This window comes from Primulina eburnea, chromosome 14, assembly GCF_022965805.1.
Source record: "Primulina eburnea isolate SZY01 chromosome 14, ASM2296580v1, whole genome shotgun sequence".
NCBI classification, from domain to species: Eukaryota; Viridiplantae; Streptophyta; class Magnoliopsida; order Lamiales; family Gesneriaceae; genus Primulina; species Primulina eburnea.
This window is the reverse complement of record NC_133114.1, coordinates 28,654,561-28,682,007: the sequence shown is the minus strand read 5'-3', so window position 1 is coordinate 28,682,007 and position 27,447 is coordinate 28,654,561. Positions and strand designations below refer to the sequence as shown.

Sequence of the window (27,447 nt, the reverse complement as noted above, 5' to 3'; positions counted from 1 at the left end):
ACATGAGACTCGCTCTTTATTTCTGCGTGCTTTTACATTTTTGTAAGTAATCATCAATTTAATTAAAATCCTCTCACTTTTCAAAATCTTCATATTATCGTATTATATATATATATATATATATATATATATATATATATATATATTGACATAAGATTTTAATTTATTTATTTGTTATGGTTCTATGCTATCGATTACATTATAGAATGATTTGATGGTTTTGGTATTAAATTATTAAATTAAAAGTAAATTAAAGTTGCAGTATTAATTAATTAATTAATTATCCGGAAATCATTTTATTTCCAAAATGAGCCCAACTGCTGACCCGTTTCTCTGTCCCTCCAAATCTTTTATCTGTCTTCCACGGAGACAGGCCACCCGCTGAAATTCCAACCAAAGAGAGCCAAAAATGACAATAATGGCTTCTCTATACCTCAAAAGTTCCACCCCTACCTTCCATTCCCTCCCAAAATTATCGAAAACCCATGTCTCTCCGCCCTTCAATGTCCCACCTCGCCGTCACCCCGCCTCCAAAATCCGACGCCTCGCCGTCGCCCACATATCCGCTTCTCTAATCGATCCGGATGGTGGGAAGCTTGTTCAACTATTCGTTCCAGAATCAGAAAAAGACTCCAAATTGAAGCAGGCTGCAAGCTTGCCGAAGATCAGGCTCTCCATGATCGATCTTCAGTGGGTGCATGTGCTCAGCGAAGGCTGGGCCAGCCCGTTGAAGGGATTCATGAGAGAGTCGCAGTTCCTCCAAACACTTCATTTCAATTCTCTCCGTCTAGAAGACGGGTCGTTTGTTAACATGTCGCTGCCCATCGTGCTCGCGATTGATGATGATCAGAAGAGCCGGGTCGGGTCGTTTACAAGCGTGGCACTTGTTGATGCGAAAGACCACCCAGTTGCTATTTTGAACGAGTAAGGGCAATTTTCTGAGCCTCGTTTTTTCTTTTGATGGTTTTCATTTCCTAAGCATATACTTTCTTTGTACTAAAAGTGTCAATATTGCACCTTTGAATCCAATAATCCTTGCGATACTTGCACATATGCACAAATTTTCATTTTGTTCTGGTTGCATACGTGGGTTACTTGATATGTTTAAAATTATACAGAAATCGGATTTGGCAACTGGCAAGCCCACAAGTTAGATGAGCGTGGTCCGCGCGGACTTATATTTTTATTGTAAAGTTATATATTTGTCTTTTTTATTTAATGTTTACGACCGGAGGAAAGGCAGTTTGTTATGTTCACCTCCCAAGACTTTGTCTTGGTTGGTAGTTGAAAATTCTGGAGTGCGGGAATTATCATGATTCATGAGATTTATATTTCATTTTCTTTTTGGAAGAATTTCATGAAGTGATGGATTTGTGATGTAAACAAGCAAGTTGCTATTAGATACAGTGTTTTGATATAATTATACATTTTTCCTATGTAAAAACTGTTTTTTTTCATCTATTGATCTTGTTTCAATTTTAAATCATATTTCTTATCAGCTATGGATGTATTAATTAATTTGATCGTATAAGTTTTTTGAACCATACTTCTTATCAGCTATACGTTCTTGTTCAGCTACGTGATTGTTATGGAAATAAATTTTGTTCCTTAAAGTATTGTAGGTCGCCCTCTTTCCAAAATGATGTGTTGGCCACTAAATCCCACAACTCTAAGCGGTAATTAGGGCCATTTGATAGGAATGTCTCTCATTAACAATTATGTCAACTTGCAGTGGACCTCGACTAGTTGCTGATGCATATCTGTCTTGTGATTGACAGGAGTAGTTTAATGTTTCTGTCCAACAAAATTTCAATCTTTTGAAAGCAAAATATCGATCAGAACCATTTTAAATTGGTGCTTTAATTTTATTTGACAATTTTCTGAGCCAGATCAAAATCATAATTCATTGGCATATCTTTCATCGAGTATTTGATCAATGCGTGGCTTTCTTTTCACCGACCTATGATTTATAATGCCATTTACTGATCCCAGGTGTTAAAAGAACATTTTTTTTGTCACGAATTTTCACTTGCAGCATTGAGATCTACAAGCACAATAAAGAAGAACGAATAGCAAGAACTTGGGGTACGACCGCACATGGTCTGCCCTACGCTGATGAAGCAATAACAGAATCTGGAAACTGGCTGATTGGTGGTGATTTAGAGGTTATACACCCCATTCAGTATAATGATGGCCTTGATCGATTCCGCCTTTCTCCTGCACAGCTTCGTGATGAGTTTGAGAGACGCAATGCAGATGCAGTGTTTGCTTTCCAGCTAAGAAACCCTGTGCACAATGGCCATGCTCTATTGATGACTGACACGCGTCGCCGGCTTCTTGAGATGGGATACAAGAATCCCATCCTCTTGCTTCATCCTTTAGGCGGTTACACAAAAGCAGACGATGTTCCACTTAGCTGGCGAATGAAGCAGCATGAAAAGGTAAATTTCATTTATTGTTCAATATCAATCATGATACTAGTACTATTACTAAGCAGAATGTTGCAAATGACTTTGTTGGAGAGCAACAATTGTCTATATCCATTTCTCTATATGATAACAACAGTTGAAACATGGTGCTTTATATGATTCAAAGGATTTGAGTTGTACTATTACTATTACCATTATTCATGACTTTTGGCATCCGGCAGCAGTTGTGTGATCTTACAATATTGAATCTAATTGGTAAGTTTACTTTGAGTTCATTGTACGTCGGTTTCTGAACGTCTCAACGCAGCAGGGCTATAAATTTTTCCTGTAATGATGTCATCTGGTATTACCATTCACCACCATGTTGCCTTACTGATCATGTTTCATATTTCTATGTGTTCTTTTAGGTGCTCGAAGACGGCATCCTTGATCCAGAGACTACTGTTGTTTCGATATTTCCGTCCCCAATGCACTATGCTGGCCCAACCGAGGTACAGTGGCATGCTAAAGCTCGGATTAATGCAGGCGCAAACTTTTACATTGTTGGGCGGGACCCAGCTGGCATGAGCCACCCCACCGAGAAACGAGATTTGTATGATGCTGATCATGGAAAGAAAGTACTAAGCATGGCTCCTGGGTTGGAGAAGTTGAACATTTTACCATTCAAGGTTGTACTAGAAAGACCACTTTGTCGCCCCTTTTATGTTGATTAAAAATCTGAATTAACTTCCAATTTGAATGTCAGGATCAAGAAGTTGTATACGAAGGGATACAAAAAATATTAATGCCGCGTACTTACTAGTGGCTATGAATTATTGCAGGTGGCTGCATATGACAAGACTCAGTGTAAAATGGCATTCTTTGATCCATCAAGGGCACAAGATTTTCTATTCATATCTGGGACCAAGGTATCTCTCTTACCACCATTGCTGCTTCCGTGTAAAAATAAAGGAGCTTAACTGAAGCTATAATATAGTGGTAGAAATTTCTCGAATCTTAATAATTTAGGGAGGTTGTGTTAGAATACATTAAAGAATATATTAAACTAGAGGCAAATTCAGAAGAAGGAAAGGCTCCTGCCACAGTGCCACCCCCTTCCGTCTCATCCACTGCATCAATGGTGATTTTTGAAAGAGATTTGTGCATATTCTGCGATTATATGCTTGCTAATACCCGTTGTATTGACTATTGAACGCTTTTCCTCATTCTAACGTCCATTTTTTTTCATTTAACTCCAGATGCGAACCTTGGCAAAGAACAAAGAAAACCCTCCTGATGGATTCATGTGCCCTGGTGGCTGGCAAGTTTTGGTGGAATATTACGATAGTTTAGCTCCGTCTGAAAATGGTTCACTGCCTGTACCTGTTCCTGCCTAAAGTTGATTCCTGTGTAAAATTATGTCTTGGTAGAAAACCCCAAGTCACTTATCTATCGTACTATGTATGATTGCATCAAACTTGTTAAAAAATCTCATTCTCGCTCAATAAAGCCTTGTGAGGCATGATGGCATAATCAATTTGCCTCAAATCTGTAATATATGGTTGCTTTTTGGCATTGTGCACATGTTATTTCTGCACCCTGTATGATATTTGATTTCTGCTTAATGGAGAGAACTAATGGTGGTTTGCTACTGGAAAATCTTTCGTCAGCTATAACATTTTATTTTATTTCTCCCTAAAAGAATATCGTGTACTCAAAAGTAAAAGAATATCACTATATTCATCCAAACTAATAATAAAAGATACACGTAAAATGAAATGCAGAGGAAATAATGCAAAAGAATCATATACTACGGAACTGAAAGCTAAGCATAATTTCTACTATTACATGCCTTAAAAGTTTTTGAAACTGAAAAAACTGGACACTGGTCTATCAGTTACTGGTATGCTTTTGACAAGCCAACAAATTGGCCACGAAGCAGCTGCAATTCCCATGCACAGTCCCCATTGTCCCCAATTTAACCTCTCTGTATCTGCAAACTTCTTAAGAAACTCGACCATAACCACTTGAAGAATCAAAGTTATCCCAACAATCCCCAAGAACAGCTTGTTCTTGTGTATTCCCTCGAAAACATTCTTCTTCTCGAGTTCACGCGCATTGAACTCATTAAACACTTGACACAGAACGAAAGTGTTAAATATCAATGTGTCGTTCACCCTTCTGCTGATACTCAGAATTGATTCTCCTCTGAACTGTAATATCAAGAGAACAGATATCTGATACAAAGCCTGAGCTAGCAAATTCCTCCACATAACATTGGTGATAAGTGGCTCAGTTCGACCCACAGGCTTCTTGTTCATGAGTTCTTTTGTGGGCCTTTCTGTGGCGAGGGCTAATGCTCCCAAAGTGTCCATGATCAGGTTTACCCATAAAAGTTGAACAGCAGTCAACGGTACCTCACCGGCTGAAACTGCTGCCACAAAGTTGATGACAAGAGCTGCTACATTTACTGTGAGCTGAAACTGGATGAATTTCTGAATATTGTTGTAAACACATCTTCCCCACCTCAAAACTGTAGCAACTGAAGTGAAGTTGTCGTCCAAGATAACAATATCCGAACTTTCTTTTGCCACTTCTGTGCCTTGAATCCCCATTGACAGGCCTATATCAGCTTCCTTCAGAGCTGGTGCATCATTTGTGCCATCTCCAGTAACTGCTACAACATGGCCTTTTCTTTTCAGGCACTGCACCATTAAAAGTTTGTCGAAAGGAGACGACCTTGCCATGACGCAGATTTTGTCGACTTTCTCCATTCGTTCCTCATCTGTGTATCCACGAAACTCAACCCCTTCAATGACTGTATCATCGTTTTCTTCTTGGTTCAGATGGAGTATTCCACACTCGGTGGCTATAGCTTTTGCAGTGAATACATTGTCACCGGTGATCATCTTAACATTCACACCAGCAAATTGACAATCTTCCACGGCTCTCTTCACGCCAGGGCGACATGGATCCTTCAATCCCACCATGCCCAACAGAGTCAACCCATTATCTTTAATTCTTGGATGGTTTGCACCACTCTCATGCTCGACCTCTAGGACCTGCTTGTTTGCAAAGGCGATGCAGCGAAGACTACTGGCAGCCATCCCTTGAATAATCTGGTCAAATTTCACCCTTTCGAAATCATTCAATTCTTTAATATCGCCTTTCACATCATAGTAATGAGAGCACATTGCAAGTATCATTTCAGCAGCTCCTTTCCAGTGTACATGACTCCCACCATCTTCAACTTTCTTCATCAAAATGCCACTTCGCTTCTTTTCGGAATTGAATGCTTCAACGTTCAAAACATTGCAGTCTCGTTTTACCGCCTCCATATCCATGTTCAATTCGAGCATGGCCCATGACAGAATCGCCTTCTCGGTTGGACTGCCAGAGAATTCAAGATAAGTTCCTGATATCTCAGACCTATAAACACTACCTCTTGTGTTGAGGCCAATCCCTTGGTAGAACAGTTCAAGAACATTGCTAGAAATCAAAGAATAATCCATCCCTTCTAGAGATTCTTTTCCAAGCCAAAACTTGGTCACTTTCATCTGATTCAAAGTCAGAGTACCTGTTTTATCCGTACATATAGTTGTGGCAGAGCCCATCGTCTCACAAGCCGAGAGCTTTCTCACCATTGCTTGATCTGCCATCATTCGTTTCATCGAATAAGCAAGTGTGAGCGTAACCGCAAGAGGCAGCCCTTCAGGAATCGCGACGACTACTATAGTTACAGCAGCAGTAATAATCCTCACCACAGCATTGATCACATCATCAGCCTTCGTCCTACTACCGTTGAACTCTTTATTCCCATTGTCATCTTCCGTACTTCCTGTGAAATAGCGTACTAGAAGCACAAGAAGAACTAGAAAGGCTACTGCTAAACCAACCTTACCAATTGATGAAGTTAGCTTGTTCAACCGCATTTGAAGGGGCGTTTGCTCGTTCGAATCACGACTTATTGTGCTCATCATTTCGCCCCAAGTAGTGTTCATTCCCACAGAAGTTACTATCATTTTACCATATCCATCAGCCACCTTCGTACCTGAAAACAGAAAGGGTCTCTGATATGTATTAATCTCAACATGATCGCTTTCTCCAGTCATGCTAGATTCATCCACTTGCAAAGAGTGGCCTTCTATGAATAGCCCATCAGCAGGTACTTGATCACCAATCTTGAGACAAACAACTTCTCCAACAACGATATCAAATATAGTTATCTGTTGCCTTCGGCTGTTTCTCACGACTTCGACAGGAATATTGCTGCTCACTTTCGAAAGCTTCTCAAACCGCCTGCTTTGCTTGAAATTACTGATAGAAGAAACAGAAATAACAAGAAAAACAGCAACAAATATGCTTCCTCCATCATACCAACCCTCTTTAGGACCATTCTCTTTGATACCAAATCCCAGAGAGAATGCAGCACAAAGTAACAGAATTAGAATTGTTGGATCCTTGAAAGCTTCCCAGACAAAATGGAGGAAACTGTGTGTTGGTGGCTTTCGATATGTATTTGTACCAAACGCTTCATGTCTAGAAGATATATCTTCTAGATCTCCAGTAATCCCATACAGAAAATCCGTCTTAAGAGAAGAAGAAATCCCTTCAACTCCTCCAAGTTTAGCCAAATGATCAAGGCTTTTGTCTTTAACAACCTTGAGAAGGCTCGACTGATCAACTCCAGAGAACAAGGGATGCTCTAGAAAAACATCGAGAGTGATTCTCGAAGAAGGGTCAGGCGAAATCTTGCTCCATCTTCTCGATAATATCTCATGTTGTTGGAAGCGAGGGAAGAAAGCCCTTGAACAATAAATTGTAACGAAAGCCACACGCCATCTCTTTTTATTGAGTACGCTGAGATTCGCAGTGTCACGCAGAACAGCTAACGAGTCCATGCACTGCGAGTTTGCAAGAATGACCGAACACATGTTTACCGATCAAATGTGAGCCTCACAAGTTCTTGATCGAATATATGACGATAAGATCGTGTAACAGTTAATCCACCATTTGTATTATCACTAATACTATCATTATATAGCATGTAAAGACGCGTTATTAACCATGCGAAGAAATTACATTTGGTTTTCATCACCTTCCAGGAGAGTTCCATATGAGTGAGGTAAGTTGATTATACGTTTTTGTTTCGTTGACGTGATAAAATGTTAATGAATCCAACAGGTGTGTCTATCTTATTCTTAGTACAGGAGGGAATTATCATGACAGAGTTTAAACTTATTATATAAGATATTTCTTTTGATTCTTTCTTCCGCTTCACAGGAACTTCTTGATCTTGACAGCAGATACACGCCGTACTTCTTTGCCCGGAGATTTCATGCATACATCAAATTATTTTTGAGGGTATTAGACTCAATCGGGTGGGTTGGTCGGGTTTCGGGTCAACCCGCGAAATTTTTTTTTACTTTTTTTTCAACCCGAACCCGAAGCAACCCGAAAACCCCCAACCTGAACACGAACCCGTATAACCCAATTCAACCCGTCTAACCCGACTAACCCGAATTTTATTAATTTTTTTTAAATATTTTTAAAAAAATTAATGAAAAAAATTCAAAAAAATAAAAAATAATAATAATATTTTAATTTAAACACATAATAACAAAATTATCGATTTAAATTTGAAAGTTTGATTGTAGAAAATTAAAAGTATATTTACTAAAGCAAATAAAAAATTGATAAAAAAATAAAAATATGCAAAATAAATATCAAATGATGAAAATTTAGCACGTAAATATACAATAAATTTTGTTCAAACATACAATATATAAAAATATAGGTAATATTTTCAAAAAAAAGTTTGTGGATCAACCCGCGACCCAACCCGACCCAACCCGAAACCCGCTTAACATGACACCAATCCGAATCCACCCAAACCGAACCCAACCCGATCCCGAAAAACCCCAACCCGAACTTGATTTTTTTCGTGTTGACGAATCGTGTCGTATTTTGACACCCCTAGTATTAGTATTTGGAAAATATATAGTTAACGGCAAGTAAATTATTTTAAAGATAAGGAAAATTATTCAGTACTTACCCCTTGGAATATATTAATGTTATACCAAATAAACATAAAAAAATTTCCCACCGACTAATATGATTGGAAACAACTGGAATTGCTTTTTTAAATTTTAATAAATTGTATTGATTAAAAATGCAAATTATGGTTATTTGGTGAAAGAATATCACCTAATTTTAGAAAATCGAGCTCTGTATGATTATTATTTTTTAAAAGGAAAGTAAAAGTGCCGTAAAACGGATTCTTTCCCGGGGTGGGGCTACGAATTAACAGTGTGAAAATTTGTTTTGTTCAATAAATGTAAATTATTAAAAAAGTAATTTTTTATAAAAATAATACCATGTGAACTCGTAAATTATAATTTCAAACAACAAAAGCAAAGCTGGAAATTTCTCTGAAATTAAAGTCAGTTTTCAGAAAATAAAAAATTATATAGTATCTAAAATTCAAAAAGTGTTTCTTTCTTTCTTTTTCCTTTCATAAATCGAATCGAATAAATTATAATGAAGCTGATATTCTAAAACTTTTCTGCATTGTTTTCCGAAGATTTTATAGAATATTTCCCCACATTTGGTATTGATTCGTCATGAAAATTCCACTACTTTACTTATTATGCTCTATCTTACGAATCAGATTTTTTTGTAGTTTTGATCACGCCTACCAGAATCAACTGTGTTTTTTTCTCTAGAGTAGGTCTTTTGTGATACAATCTCATGAGTCTTTATATGTGAGATAGATACGTACAAATCTAAAATTATGTATGCACGTGCAGCGAGCCTATTCAACATCACGCCCAACTTATATTGTTCCTGCATCAAAATAAATAGTCACATCTGTTTGGCATGTGAAATATGTGGGGAGGGGAGTATCAACATATTCCTTGATAGGTATTGTTATATTATCGTTTGGTTTATAAATAATACATATATTTTAATATGTAAGAATTGTTGAATGAGTATGTCTCTTATGAGAGGGTCTCACGAATCTTTATATGTGATACAAGTAACCCTACCGATATTCACAATAAAAAGTAATATTATTAGCATAAAAAATAATGTTTTTCATGAATAACTCAAATAAGAGATTTGTTTCACAAAATACGACACGTGAGACCGTCTCACACAAGTTTTTGTTCAGAGTAGGTCTCTTGTGAGACGGTCTCACGAATCTTTATCTGTGAGACGAGTATACTCTACGATATTCACAATAAAAAGTAATACTATTAGCATAAATAATAATAATTTTTCATGGATGACCCAAATAAGATATATGTCTCATAAAATACAACTTGTGAGACTGTCTCACATAAGTTTTTGTCTTTCCTCCCCTCTAAGATTAAGTTTCTGAATATTGTGTTTGTGTTTAGAATCTTTACACAAAAATTATAAATGGAAAAATTATTGAAAATCATTCAAATATTTTTTCATAGCTCCAAGCATTTTCGTCGTGCATAACAAATTCATTCCATAGTTTTCTTTTTTACCAAAAACTTAAAATTAAGATTATTTGTTTTCAAATATTGATGCGATAAAAAAAAAATCACGCCCAATAAAATACTTTGAACCGTTTGTTACGAACCGAATTCTTTAAAGGGAACCAAACCAACAAAAAATATAAATGCGTATCAAAGAAAAACAATGAGATGACTCCGCCCGGAATCGAAGCCACTCCGAAGCTCAAGTCACTATTTGAGAGATAACACTACAAAAAAATAAGGTATTAGTGACGGTTTTTTAAAAATTTGTATAAATAATTATAAAGATAAGTTTTTTAAAGAAATTATAAAACAAAATTTTTTTTTAAAAAAAGAAACAATTAGCGACGGTTTTGATAAGCGACGAGTTTTGGAAAACCGTCGCAATGGTGACTTTAGCGACGGTGTTAATTTTCGTCGTTAATTTGATTTGCAACGGTTTTAGCGACGATTTTTTTTTTGTAGTGTAAAATACAAGACTAACGTAAATAATTATACATGAAAGCGTTTCTTGATTAGGATTAAGAGTCCTTTATTTATAGATGTAGATCAGATTTGTGCATATCCATGAAATATTTTGTAATATCTCTAAAATATAATTAGTGATATGATAAGATTTTTACCATATCATCAATAATACTCCGCAGAAAAGTGACCGATGAGTAAAATGACATAAGAACGTTTAAATTAAAGAAATTATATTTTAGAGTATTTAAGATAATATTATAATATTGCTTGTAATAATGTGTTTGAACGTTTGTTATGGAGTGTGCTTGAGGTGAGTCAAATTAAGCGGCCAACTGTGGTCATCTGATATTGAATAGATGGTCAAATGATCTATGTAGTGCACGCAGAATTCTAGAAAGAAAAAATACGTGGCATGGAGGTTGGTGTGAGCCGCTGGTCCCTCGAAGCAAATATACTCCAATACAGGTTCTTGGAGTTTTGATCTTGTTTTGAGTGGTGAATAGTGGATTTGCTATTGGGGAGAGAATTTGTTTGATTATGTCATTTGCTAAGAAATCAGTGAGTTTGTCAAAGTTCTGGCTTGTTGGAAGAATTGCCGAGGAAATTGTTGTGGTTCGGATGCTGTTGCTGATGGGGTTCGACTATGTTTTTTCTATTTGTACGATATTTTTCTTCTCAATTGAACCAATAGAAGACAAATCGCAGGGATAAATTTCGACGGGAGTTCCGTGCACCTCTAGAGAATCTCCCCCATGCCTCTTCTATGGACACGTGTCCCATTTTATTTTAGTTTTTTATATATATAAAAAAAACTTTGTTTTTATATATTTTTCTATCTCCCTTGATTTGACATTTTATTTCTTTTTTTGTTTTCAAAATTGGCACGTGTCAATTGATAGGAAGGGGAAGGAACACAAACTCCCCCCACGGAAAACGTCACGTCAATCATATATTGAAAATTGCTCTCGTCATTCAAAGATACTTGTGTGGACGTTTTAGAATGTTAAGATTGGAATTTGGACTTAACTCAACCCCAAAAATTAGTTCAAGAGGAGAGGATTGTCCAATCCCATATATATCACTTAAAAGTTATTTAATCAAGCGATGTGGGACAATTAACATAGAAGTGTTTTTGTTTAACAAAATTTAACATTTTAAAACAAAATGTAAATTTTTAATAAGTTTTTAACTTTTTTTTTTACATAAATTTAATTTTTAATGGGAAAAAAAAAGGTGGCTAAGTTATAGTTCCAACCCCTGAACTCAAAATTTAGCAACCGCAAGAAGAATTTACCATGATGAAATAAATACCTAACTTCAAGTACTGTTTAAGCTTAAAATATGAACTGCGGTCACAGTAGGATTCACATCCAGAACTTTCTGTCGCCACTTCCGTGCCTTGAATCCCCATTGACAGTCCTGTATCAGCTTCCTTCAGAGCTGGGGCATCATTTGTTCAATCTCCAGTGACTGCAAAAGTTCACAACATGGCCTTTCTTTTTGAGGCACTGCACCATTAGAAGTTTGTCGAAAGGGCACGATCTTGCAATAACACGTATCTTTTCCACACTTTCCGTTCTTTCCTCTTCTGTGTAGTTGAGAAACTCCACGAGCGCCTTCCACTACTGATCCATCATTCGTTTCTTGATTGGGACCGAGTATCCCACATTCGGTGGCTACTGCCTTTGCGGTGAAAATATTGTCACCAGTTATCATTTTGAGGTGAATGCCTGCATATTGACAATCATCCACAGCTTTCTTCACGCAAAGGCGACACGGATCTTTCTGGCCAACAAGGCATAAAAAGGTTAAACCAGTATCCTGTACCTTGTTATGTATTTCACCGTCTTCATGCTCGGTATCTGACACGTACTTATAAGCAAATGCAATGCACCGGAGACTGCTAGCAGCCATTTCTTGGATGAGCTGATCACGAAATTTTGACCTTTCAAAATCATCAAAAGCTGCGGTGTTTCCCTCGGTGACATAATAGTGAGTGATCATTGCTAGAATCATTTCAGCAGCTCCTTTCCAGTGTGCACGAACCACGCCATCTTGGACCCTTCTAATCATAAGTACGTACCGTGCATAGAGCAAGAATTTTAAGGTTGGGACATCAAGTCTAAAAATAAATAGCAATTCAGTGGAATCAACTATAATATCTAATGGCTCGCTGATAAACACGACTTGGTGATATTTCTGGCGGTTCAAATGAATCGTCTTTCTCGTGTTTTATTTTATTTTATTTTAAAAAAAAAATTCTCGTCTTGTAAGCGTCCTGCCACTACTCGTTATGGGAAGTGTCACGAAACTTTGGATATAACAATTAGCTAGTTATAATAAATATATATCTCATTTATTCCAGTATATGTAGGAATTTCTCACGGATGGCGAGATAAAATCAAGGAAAATTGGTTGAAAGTTGAAACTAGCTCTGCAAAATCTAAATTTTAAAAACATTGCATATTGAATTTTAAATGAATTTGTGTTTCCAACTCAATTTCTATCTTTCATCTGTTTGTTTTATTTACAATTAAATGAAGTTTTTTGGTCTCTCCCCTGTTTGAAAGATGTTTATACCACTATATATATATATCATTTGCCATTTTTTTTAATTATCCTTTTCATTTACAAGTTTAGTTCCTTCTAAATCAAAATTTAGCTTGTGTATTTTCAATAAATATTAAATTAAACGAGGGAGTAATAAATATTTTCACTTTAAAGGTCAACTCAAATATTGTATGAAAAGTGAAAACTGCGTAAAATCACAAGGTCCAAATTTTGTACGAGGCAACTGAAAAAAAATTGTATGGAAACCGAAAGCATTGTAAATATTATTAGCAAAAACTACGTTAGGAAGTTATTACGGATCTATTTTATGAAAATGATATTTAATTCGACTCGTTTTATAAAAAATAATATCTTATTTGTAAATAACAATTAGCTCAATTCATCACATGGTTAAATTACAGTTAACTAATAAAACAGAGAAGTTGTGAGAAATTGCTATGATTAGGGATATAAACAATCTAAACTAAATCAAACATTATCAGGCTTGAGCTTGACTTGACTCGTTTAAGATTCTTTGAGAAGGCTCGAGCTCGATTCGAGCTTCTATTATCAGGTTCTAGCTCGGTTTGTCTTGAAATTATTAAGGTTGGGAAAAGCTCGAGCTCAGCTCGTTAAAAACTCGTTTATTCATTAGTAGCTCGTTTATCATGTTTAACAAGCCTGACTTGAGTTCGGCTCGTTTTCGAGCTCGTAAAGCATAGAATTGAGCTCGAATTTAGCTTGTTAAAAATTAAATATATTTATGAAATAATTTTAAATCAGACATAAAAATATAAATCCATTTATAAATAATCAAAAAAACAAAAGTAATAACTAAAAAATCATAAACTCGATATATTATTGAATATCTCAAAATAGTACAGTACTTTAACAAATAAGTCAAATTCGAGCTTACGAGTCATCTAAACAAGTTGAACTTGAGCTTGGGTTTATGCTTACGAGCCACCTAAAAAAGCCGAGCTCGAGCTCGCGAGCTTTTTATCAAACATGTTTGTGAGTCTATTATTGTACATGTTTGTAAACTCACAAGCCGAAGAGTTCGAAATCGAGCTTGAGCTTGACTTGATGAATAACAAACAAACTCAAACTAATTTTATATTGAACCGATCTCCGAAAAATTCACAAACCCTATGTGTTATGCATCTCCCACTACGTGTGAGCCAAACTGAAAAACGATACGTTGGTTGGTCAAATATATAACGGAGCACGTGAACCGATGCACTCGAGGAATATTCCAAACATCGCTTCCTAGTTCCAAAGCTCCTCTTCTAGCTTCCTCCGCCGTTCTCTCTCTTTATTACTTCCAAATCCTCGTTTCTATCTTGATTCATTCGCATCCGAGGCCAATTCACGGCAGAGTAGAAGAGTTTCCCGACCAATTATGGCTCAATCTCTCAACCTGTTCACCTCCACCTCCACCTCTCCAAAACCCCTGATCTCAAAACCCTCACTCCCTTTCCCCCCCGCCAATTTCCGTCTTCCGCACGCCAAAAGCCTCAATAAGTCCCCCTTCTATGTTGAAGCCTCTGCGTCTGATGCCAATCCATCATTTTTTAGCTCCGAAAACGGCGCCGGAGGGGCTTTATCCGCTGCACTCCAGGACCACGTTCCTTTCCAGGTGGTGTCTGATTCGGGCTCAATTGAAGTTGATGCGGTTACGGAGGCAGAGCTGAAGGAGAATGGCTTCCGGAGCACGCGGCGTACGAAGCTGATTTGTACGATCGGCCCAGCTTCGTGTAATCCTGAGCAGCTGGAGGCCCTGGCGGTTGGCGGGATGAATGTGGCGAGGATTAATATGTGTCATGGCACGCGTGAGTGGCATCGTGAGGTGATTCAGCGGGTGAGGAGATTGAATGAGGACAAGGGGTATGCTGTGGCAATTATGATGGATACTGAGGGGAGTGAGATTCACATGGGAGATCTTGGTGGTGCGTCTTCCGCAAAAGCTGAGGTAATGGAGTAAATATTTCCTATGCACAATTAATTCATTTAGTATTTTTGTATGAAGTATTTGCTTAGATTGTGTTTGTTTTAGGGCAAACCTGAGAATCTTTGTGTGTTTTTTTTCTTATGTGTTAGTTTGGTGCTAAGTGTTTCAAGTTGTAATATTTGCTGCTTATGAGTGAAAGAGGTCTGCATTTTTAGTATCAGTTGAGATACTCTCTTTTTTTTCACTCTCTTTTTTTCTTGCACGGTTTCACATGGATCAATTTGTTTCATATTCTACTGATACTTAAGATTCAAATGAACGCTAAGCCACGGTGCATTGAAATGTTAGTTGAGTCATACTGCGCAAGAAAGATGCTTGAGATTCATCCTTGGAAATACCTTTCATTGGTGAATGGCTTGCTTTTCATTTTTGAGAGGCAACAACCATATGATTATGGTATGCATCCCCGACAATATTTTTTTTTTGTTAAATTGTGTTTACATAAAAGTTGCTTCTTTCGTTTCTTTTTCAGGATGGTGAAATATGGACTTTCAGTGTTCGAGCTTTTGGTTCAGGTCTTCCCGAACACACCATCAATGTGAGCTATGATGGCTTTGCTGAAGGTTCGGAACATATATCTCAAAACAACTTTGAGGCTGTATTAGACTTAAGAATGATTATTTTTCTGTGTGATATATAGCATGCACCAAAAACTATGTGATGCTAATGAATCATGTTACATCTGATGTGACAGATGTAAAAGTAGGTGATGAACTTCTGGTAGATGGTGGAATGGTGAGGTTTGAAGTGATTGAGAAAATTGGTCCGGATGTCAAGTGTCTCTGTACCGATCCTGGACTCCTATTACCCCGGGCCAATCTTACTTTCTGGCGTGATGGTAGCTTAGTACGGGAACGCAACGCAATGCTGCCTACAATTTCCTCCAAGGTGTGTGCTTAAATTTCCTCTTGATTTCTCTAAAATAATTTCCTCTAAGCAATTATAATTTATAAATTTTGTCGTGGGGCTTCTTAGTTCTTGTTTCATCGAAGCATGACCTTTTCCTTTGTTTGACTTACATATTAAATGTAGCTTATTTGGTGGCAAATGAAACTTAGTTTGACTTACATGTTATATGTAGCATATTCGTTTGAGACTGAAAGCTAGGTTGGAGTTTGTTAGGGGCTGGAATTTAATTGTCTTGGTTGAGTGTCATCCAATATAAAGCATGTGGAGAAACCTCAGTAAGGTCGTTAGATGAGTTCTTCAAAATTGTGTGAACATAATGGTAGGTACAGCTTTAGATAAGATACAAGGATGGAATAAGAAAGGTGGCAGTTTGGTGATGTATTAAAAGTTTGCCCATGACTTGCAGTCATCGTAGTCTTGGAATGCTGTAGACAACTTGTGGGATAAAATATGTTACTTGGTTCTCTAAGAGAAAGTTCTCATGGGCTACTTCGGGAATAGGTTTTCAACCTCAATGCAAATTTTTTGTTATTTTTTCTTTCTTGACCTGTTATTTTATGTCATTCCTTTAACATATAATCCGCATTGAGCTCCAAATCGTAATTAATCTTTTTATGCCTTTCCTATAACAAGTGACTGGCATTGAGCTCCATAACATGATTAATCTTTCGGTATGTGACGTCGCATTACAAAATACAGATAATTAATTTACGTTTTACCATTGTGGAAGGTTCTGCAAAGAAATTGGCAAGAGGTTGAGAAAATGACTCGATAAACACAAATTTTCTGAAAGTGCCTCGCGTTTAGCATACGATTTTAGTGTTTGTATTTTTTGGTTGATGTTCATATTGTTTTTGGTTGAATTGCGACATGCGCAGATTTTTTCAAATATTCTCACCCTAAAACATTATTCTTTCAGGATTGGCTGGACATTGATTTTGGGATTGCTGAGGGTGTTGATTTTATTGCTGTATCATTTGTCAAGTCTGCTGAGGTTATAAAGCATCTTAAGAGCTATATTAAGGCACGAGCCCGTGATAAGTGAGTTAAAATTTTAGTTACAGGCTTTGACTAGTTGTTGCAGAGTCATAGACAATTAGCAGCCTGTCATCCTAGCCCAAATTATAGTCTGGCATAAATTATTTAGTATTGGTCTTAAGTATGACTTTATTATGCTGTAACGTTCAAGTTGTGCCAATGATGAATGATCTGCTTTTACAAGATTAGAGATTATAGTGTAATGTATCTGGTCATCTATGCCTAAGGTTCGCATTCTAATTTATCGGAAACTTTCCTCTGAAAAGCTGTACCTGTTTGTTTACCCTCGCCCATATTACATAATAAATTTATATTTTTTTTTCAATGTTTCTCTTTTTGGAAGGGGGATCGGTGTGATCTTATGAGTTATGATCTTTGATCTCACGTCTCCGTTTCCCACTTTGTGGAACATTTATGTGAACCATGATTCTTTGATAAAATCAACATGTCCTAAGTCCTCAGACTTTTCGAGTAACTGATATCTATGGATTTGGTTATGCAGTGACGTGTCTGTGATTGCAAAAATAGAAAGTATCGATTCATTGAAGAACTTGGAAGAAATCATTCAAGCATCGGATGGAGCTATGGTGGCGAGAGGAGATCTTGGTGCACAAATCCCCTTGGAACAGGTTCCATCTGAACAGCAAAAGATAGTCCAAGTCTGTAGGCAATTAAATAAGCCTGTAATTGTTGCGAGTCAGTTGCTTGAATCTATGATAGAATACCCCACACCAACCAGAGCTGAAGTAGCTGACGTTTCTGAAGCAGTTCGCCAACGAGCAGATGCCTTAATGCTTTCTGGTGAGTCGGCAATGGGACAGTACCCTGAAAAGGCATTGGCCGTATTGAGAAGTGTTAGCGTGAGAATTGAGAAATGGTGGAGAGAGCAGAAACGTCACGAAGCTATGGAACTCCCTGGTATAGCATCTTCTTTTGGTGACAGCATTTCAGAAGAGATATGCAACTCTGCTGCTAAGATGGGTAAGATATATCTGTGTTACAATTTACATAAATAGCTACTGCACTGACTGTTTTCATGTATCCACGTAATATCTGGTTTTATTGTCTTCCTATTTGGTTTTGACCTCAATTTTTCTCTTGGTTTTTTTGTGAATGTTGCAGCCAACAACTTGGAGGTTGATGCCATATTTGTTTATACAAAAAATGGTCACATGGCATCTCTCTTGTCACGTTGCAGACCCGATTGTCCCATTTTTGCATTTACTACCACCACATCTGTGCGGCGACGCCTGAACCTGCAATGGGGTCTGATACCGTTCCGTCTGAGCTTTTCCGATGACATGGAAAGCAACCTCCACAAAACTTTCTCCTTGCTCAGAGCACGGGGAATGATAAAATCAGGCGACCTGGTAATTGCTGTCTCAGACATGTTGCAATCTATTCAAGTTATGAACGTCCCGTAGAAGTTGTGAGAGGTGGGTAGGTTCCTTGACGTCATTTCATCCATAAATTGGGTTTAAGCATCAGCATTCGGCATTTTGTTTAATCTTAGAAATCAAATGATCCCGACTCTAATCCCGTCTTCAAACTCACGGCTCCTACTAATTATAATACGGTTTACTAGGATGAATGTGTCTTGGTTGAGTAACAAGTTTCATTTGGTAGCAAAGTTGAGTTATATTTTCCCTTGGCTTCCAATTTTCTGACTTTCGATCAGAATCTTTAATTTTTGTTGAAGGTATGTAATATTGTGGTAAATCGGCAGATATTTATATGCAATTATTAATCTTGATCTGTTCTACGTATTTTAGTTACTCGTTCTCTCTCTCTCTCCTCTCACTCTGTTGATGTGGTACTGTAAATCGCTGTCGATGAGAAACGTGAAACATGATTAAATTTCTGCCGACTGGGAATAAATAATTTTGAATCCTCCTTAAAACAAATCTCACCCCCATTGTAGTAAAAAAAAAATGATCACAAAAAGTGCATCAAACGGATGTTCGAGTTGGCATTAATGTTTAGTCAAATGATTAAGAGTTCAATTTTTTTATAAACATTTTTTCAGACAAGTTTTTTTTAATGTGATTTACTTAATCAATGTAGTTACAGATTATTGTGTTAATAAAAGATAATATATAAAGATAGCCACAAAAAGACCAAACTGGAATCAACGCTCGTTAAACTATGGGCTAAACTTAGTGCCGATCCCTTTCCTGTTTCAAAAACATTTTGAGATAAAGTTTCGACAAATGACGTGCAAATCTAAAATTAGCAGCTGATCCCTTTCCCCTTTCAAAAACAACTTGAGATAAAGTTTCGACAAAATGACGTGCAAATGCTTAAAAAGCAGCACTGATAAGCCCTTGTCGCTTTAAGAATTCAAAAACCATCCAACTTGTATTTCTGCTCCCCGTTTCTTAGAAGAAAGCATCATATACATATCATTTCAAATAAATAGATAACGAATACGTAAAAGAGTGATTTTAAACTAATTAAATCACAAATTCTCTTATTCTATATAAATTACTAGGGGCTAGAGAAACAGCTTGAGAGATTAAAAGTGTATCATGGAAATACTCCCCTTTATTTGTTGTATTTGGCATCTTATTTCTCTAATCAAGTATAAAAATTATAATATGCAGTTGAGGTTAAATGTAAAATTAATTAAATATTTCGAGGAGCTCAACGCGAAAAAACCCTTGTTTTTTTTTGGTATCTAATACGGAGTCATAAAAACAAATAAGAAAATTATTGAGCATTAAAATTTAACGCACATGTTGTCATTAATTCTTCATCTTACATAATATTTCCATTATAGAAATCAATATAATTAAAATTTACTGTTAATAAATTTTAATCTCTCACTATATACGAGTTACACGTTTTGTAACAGAAAATGGGCCAAAAGATTACAAATCCAGGAGCGCACAAGGGTTCGATTTACAGTCAACAGAAGTATTTAAAATTATATTTTAAACCTATTGACGTTTCCAACCAAAAATTGGTACACTTATTGACATATTATTCGTTTATTAATCTATGATATGAAATGTGAATAATATTGATCAAGAAAAATGGCGTCACACCTCATTTTTTTTTTTGGAATTACTCTTTTTAAACGAGCATTGATCATTTGTATGATCTAAACCAGAAAATATCATTTACATCGTAAAACAATTGCGAATTATATAATTTTTCTATATTAATTGTTTATTAAAATACAAAAACTAATCGTGTGTGTGTGTGTGTGTGTATAAATAGAAGGATGCAAAAATTTAAACTCGAGTACCCTCGATTATAATACATTGCCTACTTTCTCTAGAGTGACACAACACATACATCTTTTGATTCCTTTGCAGACAGCACAAATGCAATAATTTATAGATTAATGAAATTAGCCAAACTTTCAAACAAGAATATGCGACACATATATTCCCTACCATTAAGAACTGGTAGCAGCTGTGCCTTTTGTTATAGGGTAACATGCAATTTCCCCGTTACCAATATTACATACATACATATATATATGTTTGATGTGATCCGGGTGAATATAGGGTGAGTTAGATCGGACAATCCATCGAATCTGATAAAAAGTTGAGGAGGGAAAAATGAGCAGTAAGATGTATCCCAAGTTGAGAGTATCTCACTTGAGTATGGCTGTAATGATGTCCTGAAAACGGGAAGACAGATTCGTTCTTTTGTACTTCTTGCTACTACAAAAATGATGCAAAAACAATTTTTGGAAGTCTTCAATATTAAATAATTATCGTATTCTGCATAAAATTGGTTTTCTTCATAAAAAAAAATTCATAAGTTATAATCCCAAACAATATAAAATTTATACGTAACTCAATAGTATCACAATTCTTAATAAGACATTCATGTTTTCAATAACAAAAGATATGGTGTAAAATATCATCGCTGTTATTTGGAAAAAAAACTACATAAAAATTAAAAATAAATAAATAAGGATCCATTGCAACGTAACCATCGATACAAATTGTTTATGAAAATGCGTGTTCCTTTTCTTTTCTTTTCTTTTTTTACTTTGTTTTTCGGAGAAAAGGGTCCCGTCATTTCATATGCCCAAATGACATTTATGTCTTCATATGTTAGCATAATTATATCATTATTAATTAATAATCCAAAGCAGCTTTTTCAATGGTGCATGTCACACCAAAGGTCCTTGTAATCATTCAATGGTGCATGTCACACCAAAGGTCCTTGTAATCATTGAATATATATATATATATATATATATATATATATATATATATATATATACAAGTACAGTATTATATATGTTATTTTAAAATATTAAAATCAAAACTATAATATAATATTTGGGTAAAACATTTTTAAAAAATATATAAATTCGTCAAAAAAAAAAAAAAAAAAACCCTGACTCTGTCGGTGTTATTTGGGAGGTCCATAATATATACAATGCACCCTTTATTTAATTAAATGAGTTCAAATTTTAAAATTTGTTTTGTTAAGACGTGTAATGCTGTCACTGAAAAAGTGACGGGGAGTTTGGTTTTAATTGATTTTTTAATCATTTTTAAATTCATAGTATAATATTTCAAAGTTCAAACATGACAGTACATTATATTTTAAAATACCTCAAATTCACATACCAAAGAATCTGACATAAATTTTTAGGAGAAAATGTCTAATTTGAAAATAAATTAATGTGTATGTTGTTTTTTTAACATATTTTCATATCATTATATTGATAATAGAACCTCAAAATTTCTTGGTTAATCCGAGAGGGGAAAAAAAGGACACATTCATGTTTAAGATTATTAATATTATTTTTGAGAATAATATATTTCCAGTCAATCAAATAATATTGTGACCAACCATGTATAATAAACTTATTGTCCAATAAGTTTTTGCTTTCATTAATAACTTTAAATATCCATTAATGATGATTAAAATGTTTTAATAATTATTGAGCCTTTGTATACGTACACAATTGAATGATTGCATTGATATATGAAAATACTTGACTTGAACTTAAGTGCATTCAATTTTTTTATTGAAATTTTAATTAAATCTACGGCCATAATATTTATTACGTAGAGAAAGAGAGAGAGAGAGCCCATAACTTATTACAAGAAGAAAAAAACCAAAGAATATCCTAAATAACGTATTTCTTCAATTGTTTTTACAATAATTTAGTATGTTTTCAAGAGCGACCCGCGATGTAAACTGTTGAAAAATTGAATAATAATAATATGAAAAGTTGCAATTTATTAGCTGTCGTAACTTGAAAACCTAAGTTATATTAAAATAGGACTGTGTGTCCTAAATGTGACACACGTACCACCAGTCAAATTAATTTAAGACAGTACGTACAAATCTAAAATTATGCATGCACGGTCAACGAGCCTATTCAAAACCAAGCCCAACTTATAATGTTCGTGCATCAAAATAAATAGTCATATCTGTTTGGCATGTGAAATATGTGGGGAGGCGACTATCAACATGTTCATGATAATATAGGTATTGTTATATATTATCGTTTGGTTTTATAAATAATACATATATTTTGGTATGTAAGTATATTGTTGAATATAATATTTTAGTATGTATTTGTGTCCTAAATAAAATTATGGAAATATAAATTTTTTGTTTCACCAATTTTTTTTTTAATTTGGAGTTTTGGCATGATTAAGTGTTCAAGATTTGCTTTTCATACAATAATTTTAATTTTTTTTCTTTAATCTTATGTTGTCATATAGAGTAGTGACATGACATCGAAAAAAGATAATGTGGTGTCTAAAATAACTGAAAATTAAAATTTGGTGCACTAGAACCAAAATTTCAAAAGTTAAATAGCTAAAATAAAAAATTAAAGAAGTTGGTCGACAAAAAATATCACTTTCCCTAAAATTATGGTATGAAACTCACGAGGAGTTGATGAAATCGCCACTTTAATATGAAGCTAAGTGCAAATAATACCCTCGATAACATAGTGCTCTTATAATAAATATGTAATGGTAATTAATACTTTGATGTATCGGTAATTAAACCTGGCCGTGGCCGGGTTCGGTCCCGGTCCGGTCCAAGTCGGGAACATCTCAACCCTTAACCAACATGCTTGTGGCCTGTTATGGATTCGGGTCTGATTCAACTTTTTTATTTTATTTTTAAAAATTTAATTCAATCGCTTAAATTTCCAAAATTTCATCCCAAATAATTATCGCAACAAAAGTCATTGTCTGCACAAGATTCGGACCCGGGTCGATGGGTTTTATACCCGTAAACCATGTCAAACCAATTGATCATGAGCCGGTTTCGGTTTCAGTTTCAGTTCGAGTCTGGGTCTGAATCAAACCTGGCCCTTGACCATGTTTATCGGTAATACATGTCTAAAAACAAACCAAACAAGACACGAGGTGTAAAAAACTGATGCATGCATCCCAAAATATCCTTAACCCAACGGGGTTAGAACCTATGAATTTCTGACAAAACCCAATTTTCATCTTGTTAATCTAAATTATTGGTGTGAAATAATAGTTGAGGTCCCATGTATTGATCAAAGTGATGGGACATCAATTCTTCATCCACCTTAATACGAAAGATAAGCAAACACATGAGGCCCACGCACATTATAAGCAAGACCTAATACTTCAACTGCAGTAATAAAACTTTGACAGAAAATGACATCGATGGGTCAGTGTTTGTTATATTAAAAATATTTTTTTTATCTTATTTTAATATCTTGTCTGTATGTTGAAAATTCAAATATTAATATTTGATCACATAATAGATGATAAATATTTCAGATATAAAATAGATTAATAATCTGATATATTTCAGCCTCATTCCCCAGTTATCCCATTTTTAGCGAGGCAAATCTGTGGTTTCCCAAACAAAATGCTGGTACTATTTTAGACATCCACACAAACGTAGGACATTCAAAAATATTCCCGATACCTAATTTCACGCAAAGCTAGATGAAGTCAGGTTTGTTTAATCTTTTCGGGAACTGAGGTTTCATCCATGTTGCCAGAGTTTAGCAGATCATGACTCGTGAAACATGTGCCTAATATTTGACTTATAATTATATGTTGCGAGGGGTTCAGAGTTTTTAAAAGCTAACAAAAATCAACTAGTAAATAAAATTAAATAAAACCAAGTTAGCAAGATAAATCGGAAGATCGAAGAAATAAGCATCGTCTGCTTTATCTAACTTACAAAGGCACAAATTTAATTTTCATAATTTTTTTGTATTTTATCTAAGTACAAAGGCAAAGGATTTTTGTGATTATTATTTATAATAATTAATTGCTTTAATAAATTAAGAGCCCGTATGCAATTGATTGGAAGTCTGAGACATTTATGAGCACTAAAGAAATGTAATATAAACAGCAAACTTTTGTCACAAAGTAATAGCTCAGAAAACGAGATTCCTTGAATTACTATTTCATTCTAATTTTATGCATTTTGACGGTGTATTTTTTGGTTTTAGTTATGTTTATCTGTACTATTTTATATTATATAATTAATTTGTAACATAGAATAATTAAATTTAGTGTCATGATGAATTTTTTAAAATACCAACGCTATACTTTAAAATTATAAAAGTACTCTATTTCTTTTAATTTGGAGTAGGTCTCATGTGAGACCGTCTCACGGATCTTAATCCGTGAGACGGGTCAACCCTACCCATATTCACAATAAAAAGTAATACTCTTAGCATAAAAAGTAAGAGTGAGTCTCATGTGAGACCGTCTCACGGATCATAATCTGTGAGACGGGTCAACAATACCCATATTCACAATAAAAAATAGTACTCTTAGCATAAAAAGTAATACTGTTTTATGGGTGATCCAAATAAGAGATCCGTCTCACAAATAATACCCGTGAGACCGTCTCACATAAGTTTTTGCCAAAAAGTAATATGTTTTCATGGATTACCCAAATAAGAGATCCGTCTCACAAATTTAACCCGTGAGACCGTCTCACACAAATTTTTGCATTTAATTTGTTTTAGACTTTTAGTACATTTATGTATTCTCTTATTATTGCCACGTCTATTTTTCAATTTTTTAAAACTACCAATTTTTTAAAATCTTTATCCAAATTTTTACAATTTTAAATAATCATATCATTCATAAAATAAAATTATTATAAGAAAATATTAAATTAAAATAAAAAATAACACAAAAAATATCACATATATGCATATTACGCCGGTAAAAAGTCATTATTATTTCTATTAATTGATGTTGAACCCCCGGAGTAACACATTTTTTAGATAACTAACTTTTGATATATTTTTACGCCGGTAAAAAGTCATTATTATTTCTATTAATTGATGTTGAACCCCCGGAGTAACACATTTTTTAGATAACTAACTTTTGATATATTTTTAAAGTTCTTTTATATTTCCCAAAATTCACTTTTCGCCATATTTTTGCTCTGCTTCCATTTTTTGACAAATTTCAATTCAATTTTTTTTTTTTAAAAAAAAAAACTACTTCCTACTCTATTTCTTTTTCGGAATCATGTGTGCCACGAAATGAATCGCCATATTTGGTCAAAATTCTTGCTAGATTAAGAAATTCGACAATAATCTTGATCGAGTCAAGTCAAGCGATGGACTATTCAAGGTCCCATATTATCCAACTTTGACCCATTATTTAATTTTCTACCACAAATTAATTTTACCTTCATTTCTGTACGTCGCCTTAATTTCATAAATTCCATGGTCAAATAAACTTATGTGCGGCAATAATTTCGTAGCTGATTTATTTGTTTTTTATATGTTATATATAATATATATATTATTATATTATTAATGCAAAAGCGAAAAAGGCGTTTGTTTTCATACATTTGAAGTATATATTTGATATCATATTTGTCATACTATTAGTGTCCCACAGATTTACATAAATTGTTGTTCATTTATTCTTAGTTTTGGGTATTTACTTTTATCAGAAAAGGAAGAAATACTTCAAACTCAATTTTCTGAATAAAAAAAATCACGCACTCTGTGTATCGACTGAACTAACTTTTTGGGAGTTGTATATATAAGCTTGGACAATCATCCTCCCTTGAGCTAGTTTAGAACTTGAGTTAAATCCAAAACTCAATTTTATCATGATAAGCCTAAAATTGTGTATGTATTGGACTGTCATATAAATCATCAAATATTATCTTATAAATTTCTCACTCCATTTGTTGCACGGTGTGCAAAGGAGTTAAAAGTGTCAATTTTATTTGGTTCAAAAGCAAAATTTCTGACATATTATCATTTTTTTTAAATCTAACAAATGATCATTTTTTGAAAAAAAAAAAAATCTAACAAATGACCCTACCAAATAATTAAGCGACCAAGCAATCTCTGAAAATGTTTGAATTAAAAGGTCAATTTAATTTCAAAAATTAGATGTGATCTGACATCATGTATAAACGAGATTTCGGGTTGGAGACTTAACTATAACAATTTCCTTCCACAACTCTAAATAAAAATATATGTGGTATTCTTATAGTTCGAGCTTTTATTTTTGCCATAATTTTTTTAAAGCATCTGTATATGTGTGTGTGTGTGTGTGTGTGTGTGTGGAAGAGCTTTTGTCAACAAATAATTTATTTCAGTAAATAGATAATAGCACTGATTGATACGTTTAAAATTTTGTATAATATTTTGTAGGTTATTTTCTTCTCACATTTGGAGAGACTTTAGATTTTAATTTTTATTTTCTAACTGGAGCAGATATTAATAGATGTACACTTATTACATTTTCGAACTTAATACAGTAACTTATAAATCACGTCGACTAAGTAAAAAATATTAAAACAAAAACTTTTGTGACTATTAAAAAGAAATAAAATATATAACACATTGATCACAAATACAAATATTCAATCAACTTCAACACTCTCCTCATCGATTTTAGATTATTTTCAAACATACGGGAGTTTGCGTGGAAGAACGTTTTTACCGTGGCATGTGGATCACAATAATTAAAAACTAGAATAATGTTGAATAGTTTTTTTTTCGGTAGTGAATTTAATAGTTGCGAGTTGTCTTCACGTACGAGGGATCATTATGAAGCAATTGTACATTTTTGTTTCATTCGAATGCAACCTCTACTTTTGATTAATATCGAATGTTTTCTGATATTAATTTTAAAATAAATATTTCTGATGACAATAATTGGGCAGGGTTAAATTTTATTTTTGAAAAACCAAAAGATGCCAATTTTAACTTCTAAATTTCTGTCTTGGTATCTCTTTTCATCCAAACATAGAACAATTTATGTTTTCCAAAAAACAAAAAAAATATACGTAAAAAATTCCAACATATTGTATCGAATTAAAATGTTTTTTTTTTATTTATGTCTATCATTTTATCCAACTATATATACCAGTTTTGATGCCTATAATCTCCTAAGATAGACAAGATTTACAGAATAATTACAAAGATATAATGCATTCAAATAGTATCGAATCTTTGTTGTATCCATGCTAATAGGCCCAGTACTACTCAATTAAGATGGAGGTTCTGTAGAAACGTAATCGATCTTGAAGGCTAAATCACGAAGGCGAGGGCTGAAGAGTGATTTTGTGAGAG

General features: G+C 34.6%; 3 protein-coding genes across 3 annotated transcripts; 2 read left to right on the top strand and 1 right to left on the bottom strand.

Annotated features, from left to right (window-relative positions):
- Nucleotides 1-308: 308 nt before the first annotated feature.
- On the top strand, nt 309-4,042 carry LOC140812607 (ATP sulfurylase 1, chloroplastic-like). Its single transcript, XM_073170917.1, has 5 exons — nt 309-924; nt 2,036-2,441; nt 2,837-3,097; nt 3,251-3,337; nt 3,668-4,042. Exons 1-5 carry the CDS (start codon nt 410-412, stop codon nt 3,803-3,805), a joined length of 1,407 nt encoding a protein of 468 aa, XP_073027018.1. The 5' UTR covers nt 309-409; the 3' UTR covers nt 3,806-4,042.
- Nucleotides 4,043-4,119: 77 nt separating this feature from the next.
- On the bottom strand, nt 4,120-7,554 carry LOC140813062 (putative calcium-transporting ATPase 13, plasma membrane-type). Its single transcript, XM_073171480.1, has one exon. It carries the CDS (start codon nt 7,340-7,342, stop codon nt 4,262-4,264), a length of 3,081 nt encoding a protein of 1,026 aa, XP_073027581.1. The 5' UTR covers nt 7,343-7,554; the 3' UTR covers nt 4,120-4,261.
- A 6,615-nt stretch (nt 7,555-14,169) lies between these two features.
- LOC140811753 (pyruvate kinase isozyme A, chloroplastic-like) lies at nt 14,170-18,673 on the top strand. Its single transcript, XM_073169815.1, has 6 exons — nt 14,170-14,909; nt 15,421-15,511; nt 15,643-15,836; nt 16,777-16,898; nt 17,398-17,876; nt 18,018-18,673. Exons 1-6 carry the CDS (start codon nt 14,340-14,342, stop codon nt 18,317-18,319), a joined length of 1,758 nt encoding a protein of 585 aa, XP_073025916.1. The 5' UTR covers nt 14,170-14,339; the 3' UTR covers nt 18,320-18,673.
- Nucleotides 18,674-27,447: the final 8,774 nt, after the last annotated feature.

Excerpts from the sequence above, each read along its gene's own strand:
- LOC140812607 (XM_073170917.1), top strand. The coding sequence starts at position 410 with ATGACAATAATGGCTTCTCTATACCTCAAAAGTTCCACCCCTACCTTC. Across the intron at positions 2,442-2,836 it reads GAATGAAGCAGCATGAAAAG|GTGCTCGAAGACGGCATCCT; the intron begins GTAAATTTCATT and ends GTGTTCTTTTAG. Across the intron at positions 3,338-3,667 it reads TATTCATATCTGGGACCAAG|ATGCGAACCTTGGCAAAGAA; the intron begins GTATCTCTCTTA and ends ATTTAACTCCAG.
- LOC140813062 (XM_073171480.1), bottom strand. The coding sequence starts at position 7,342 with ATGTGTTCGGTCATTCTTGCAAACTCGCAGTGCATGGACTCGTTAGCT.
- LOC140811753 (XM_073169815.1), top strand. The coding sequence starts at position 14,340 with ATGGCTCAATCTCTCAACCTGTTCACCTCCACCTCCACCTCTCCAAAA. Across the intron at positions 16,899-17,397 it reads AAGGCACGAGCCCGTGATAA|TGACGTGTCTGTGATTGCAA; the intron begins GTGAGTTAAAAT and ends TTGGTTATGCAG. Across the intron at positions 17,877-18,017 it reads CAACTCTGCTGCTAAGATGG|CCAACAACTTGGAGGTTGAT; the intron begins GTAAGATATATC and ends TGAATGTTGCAG.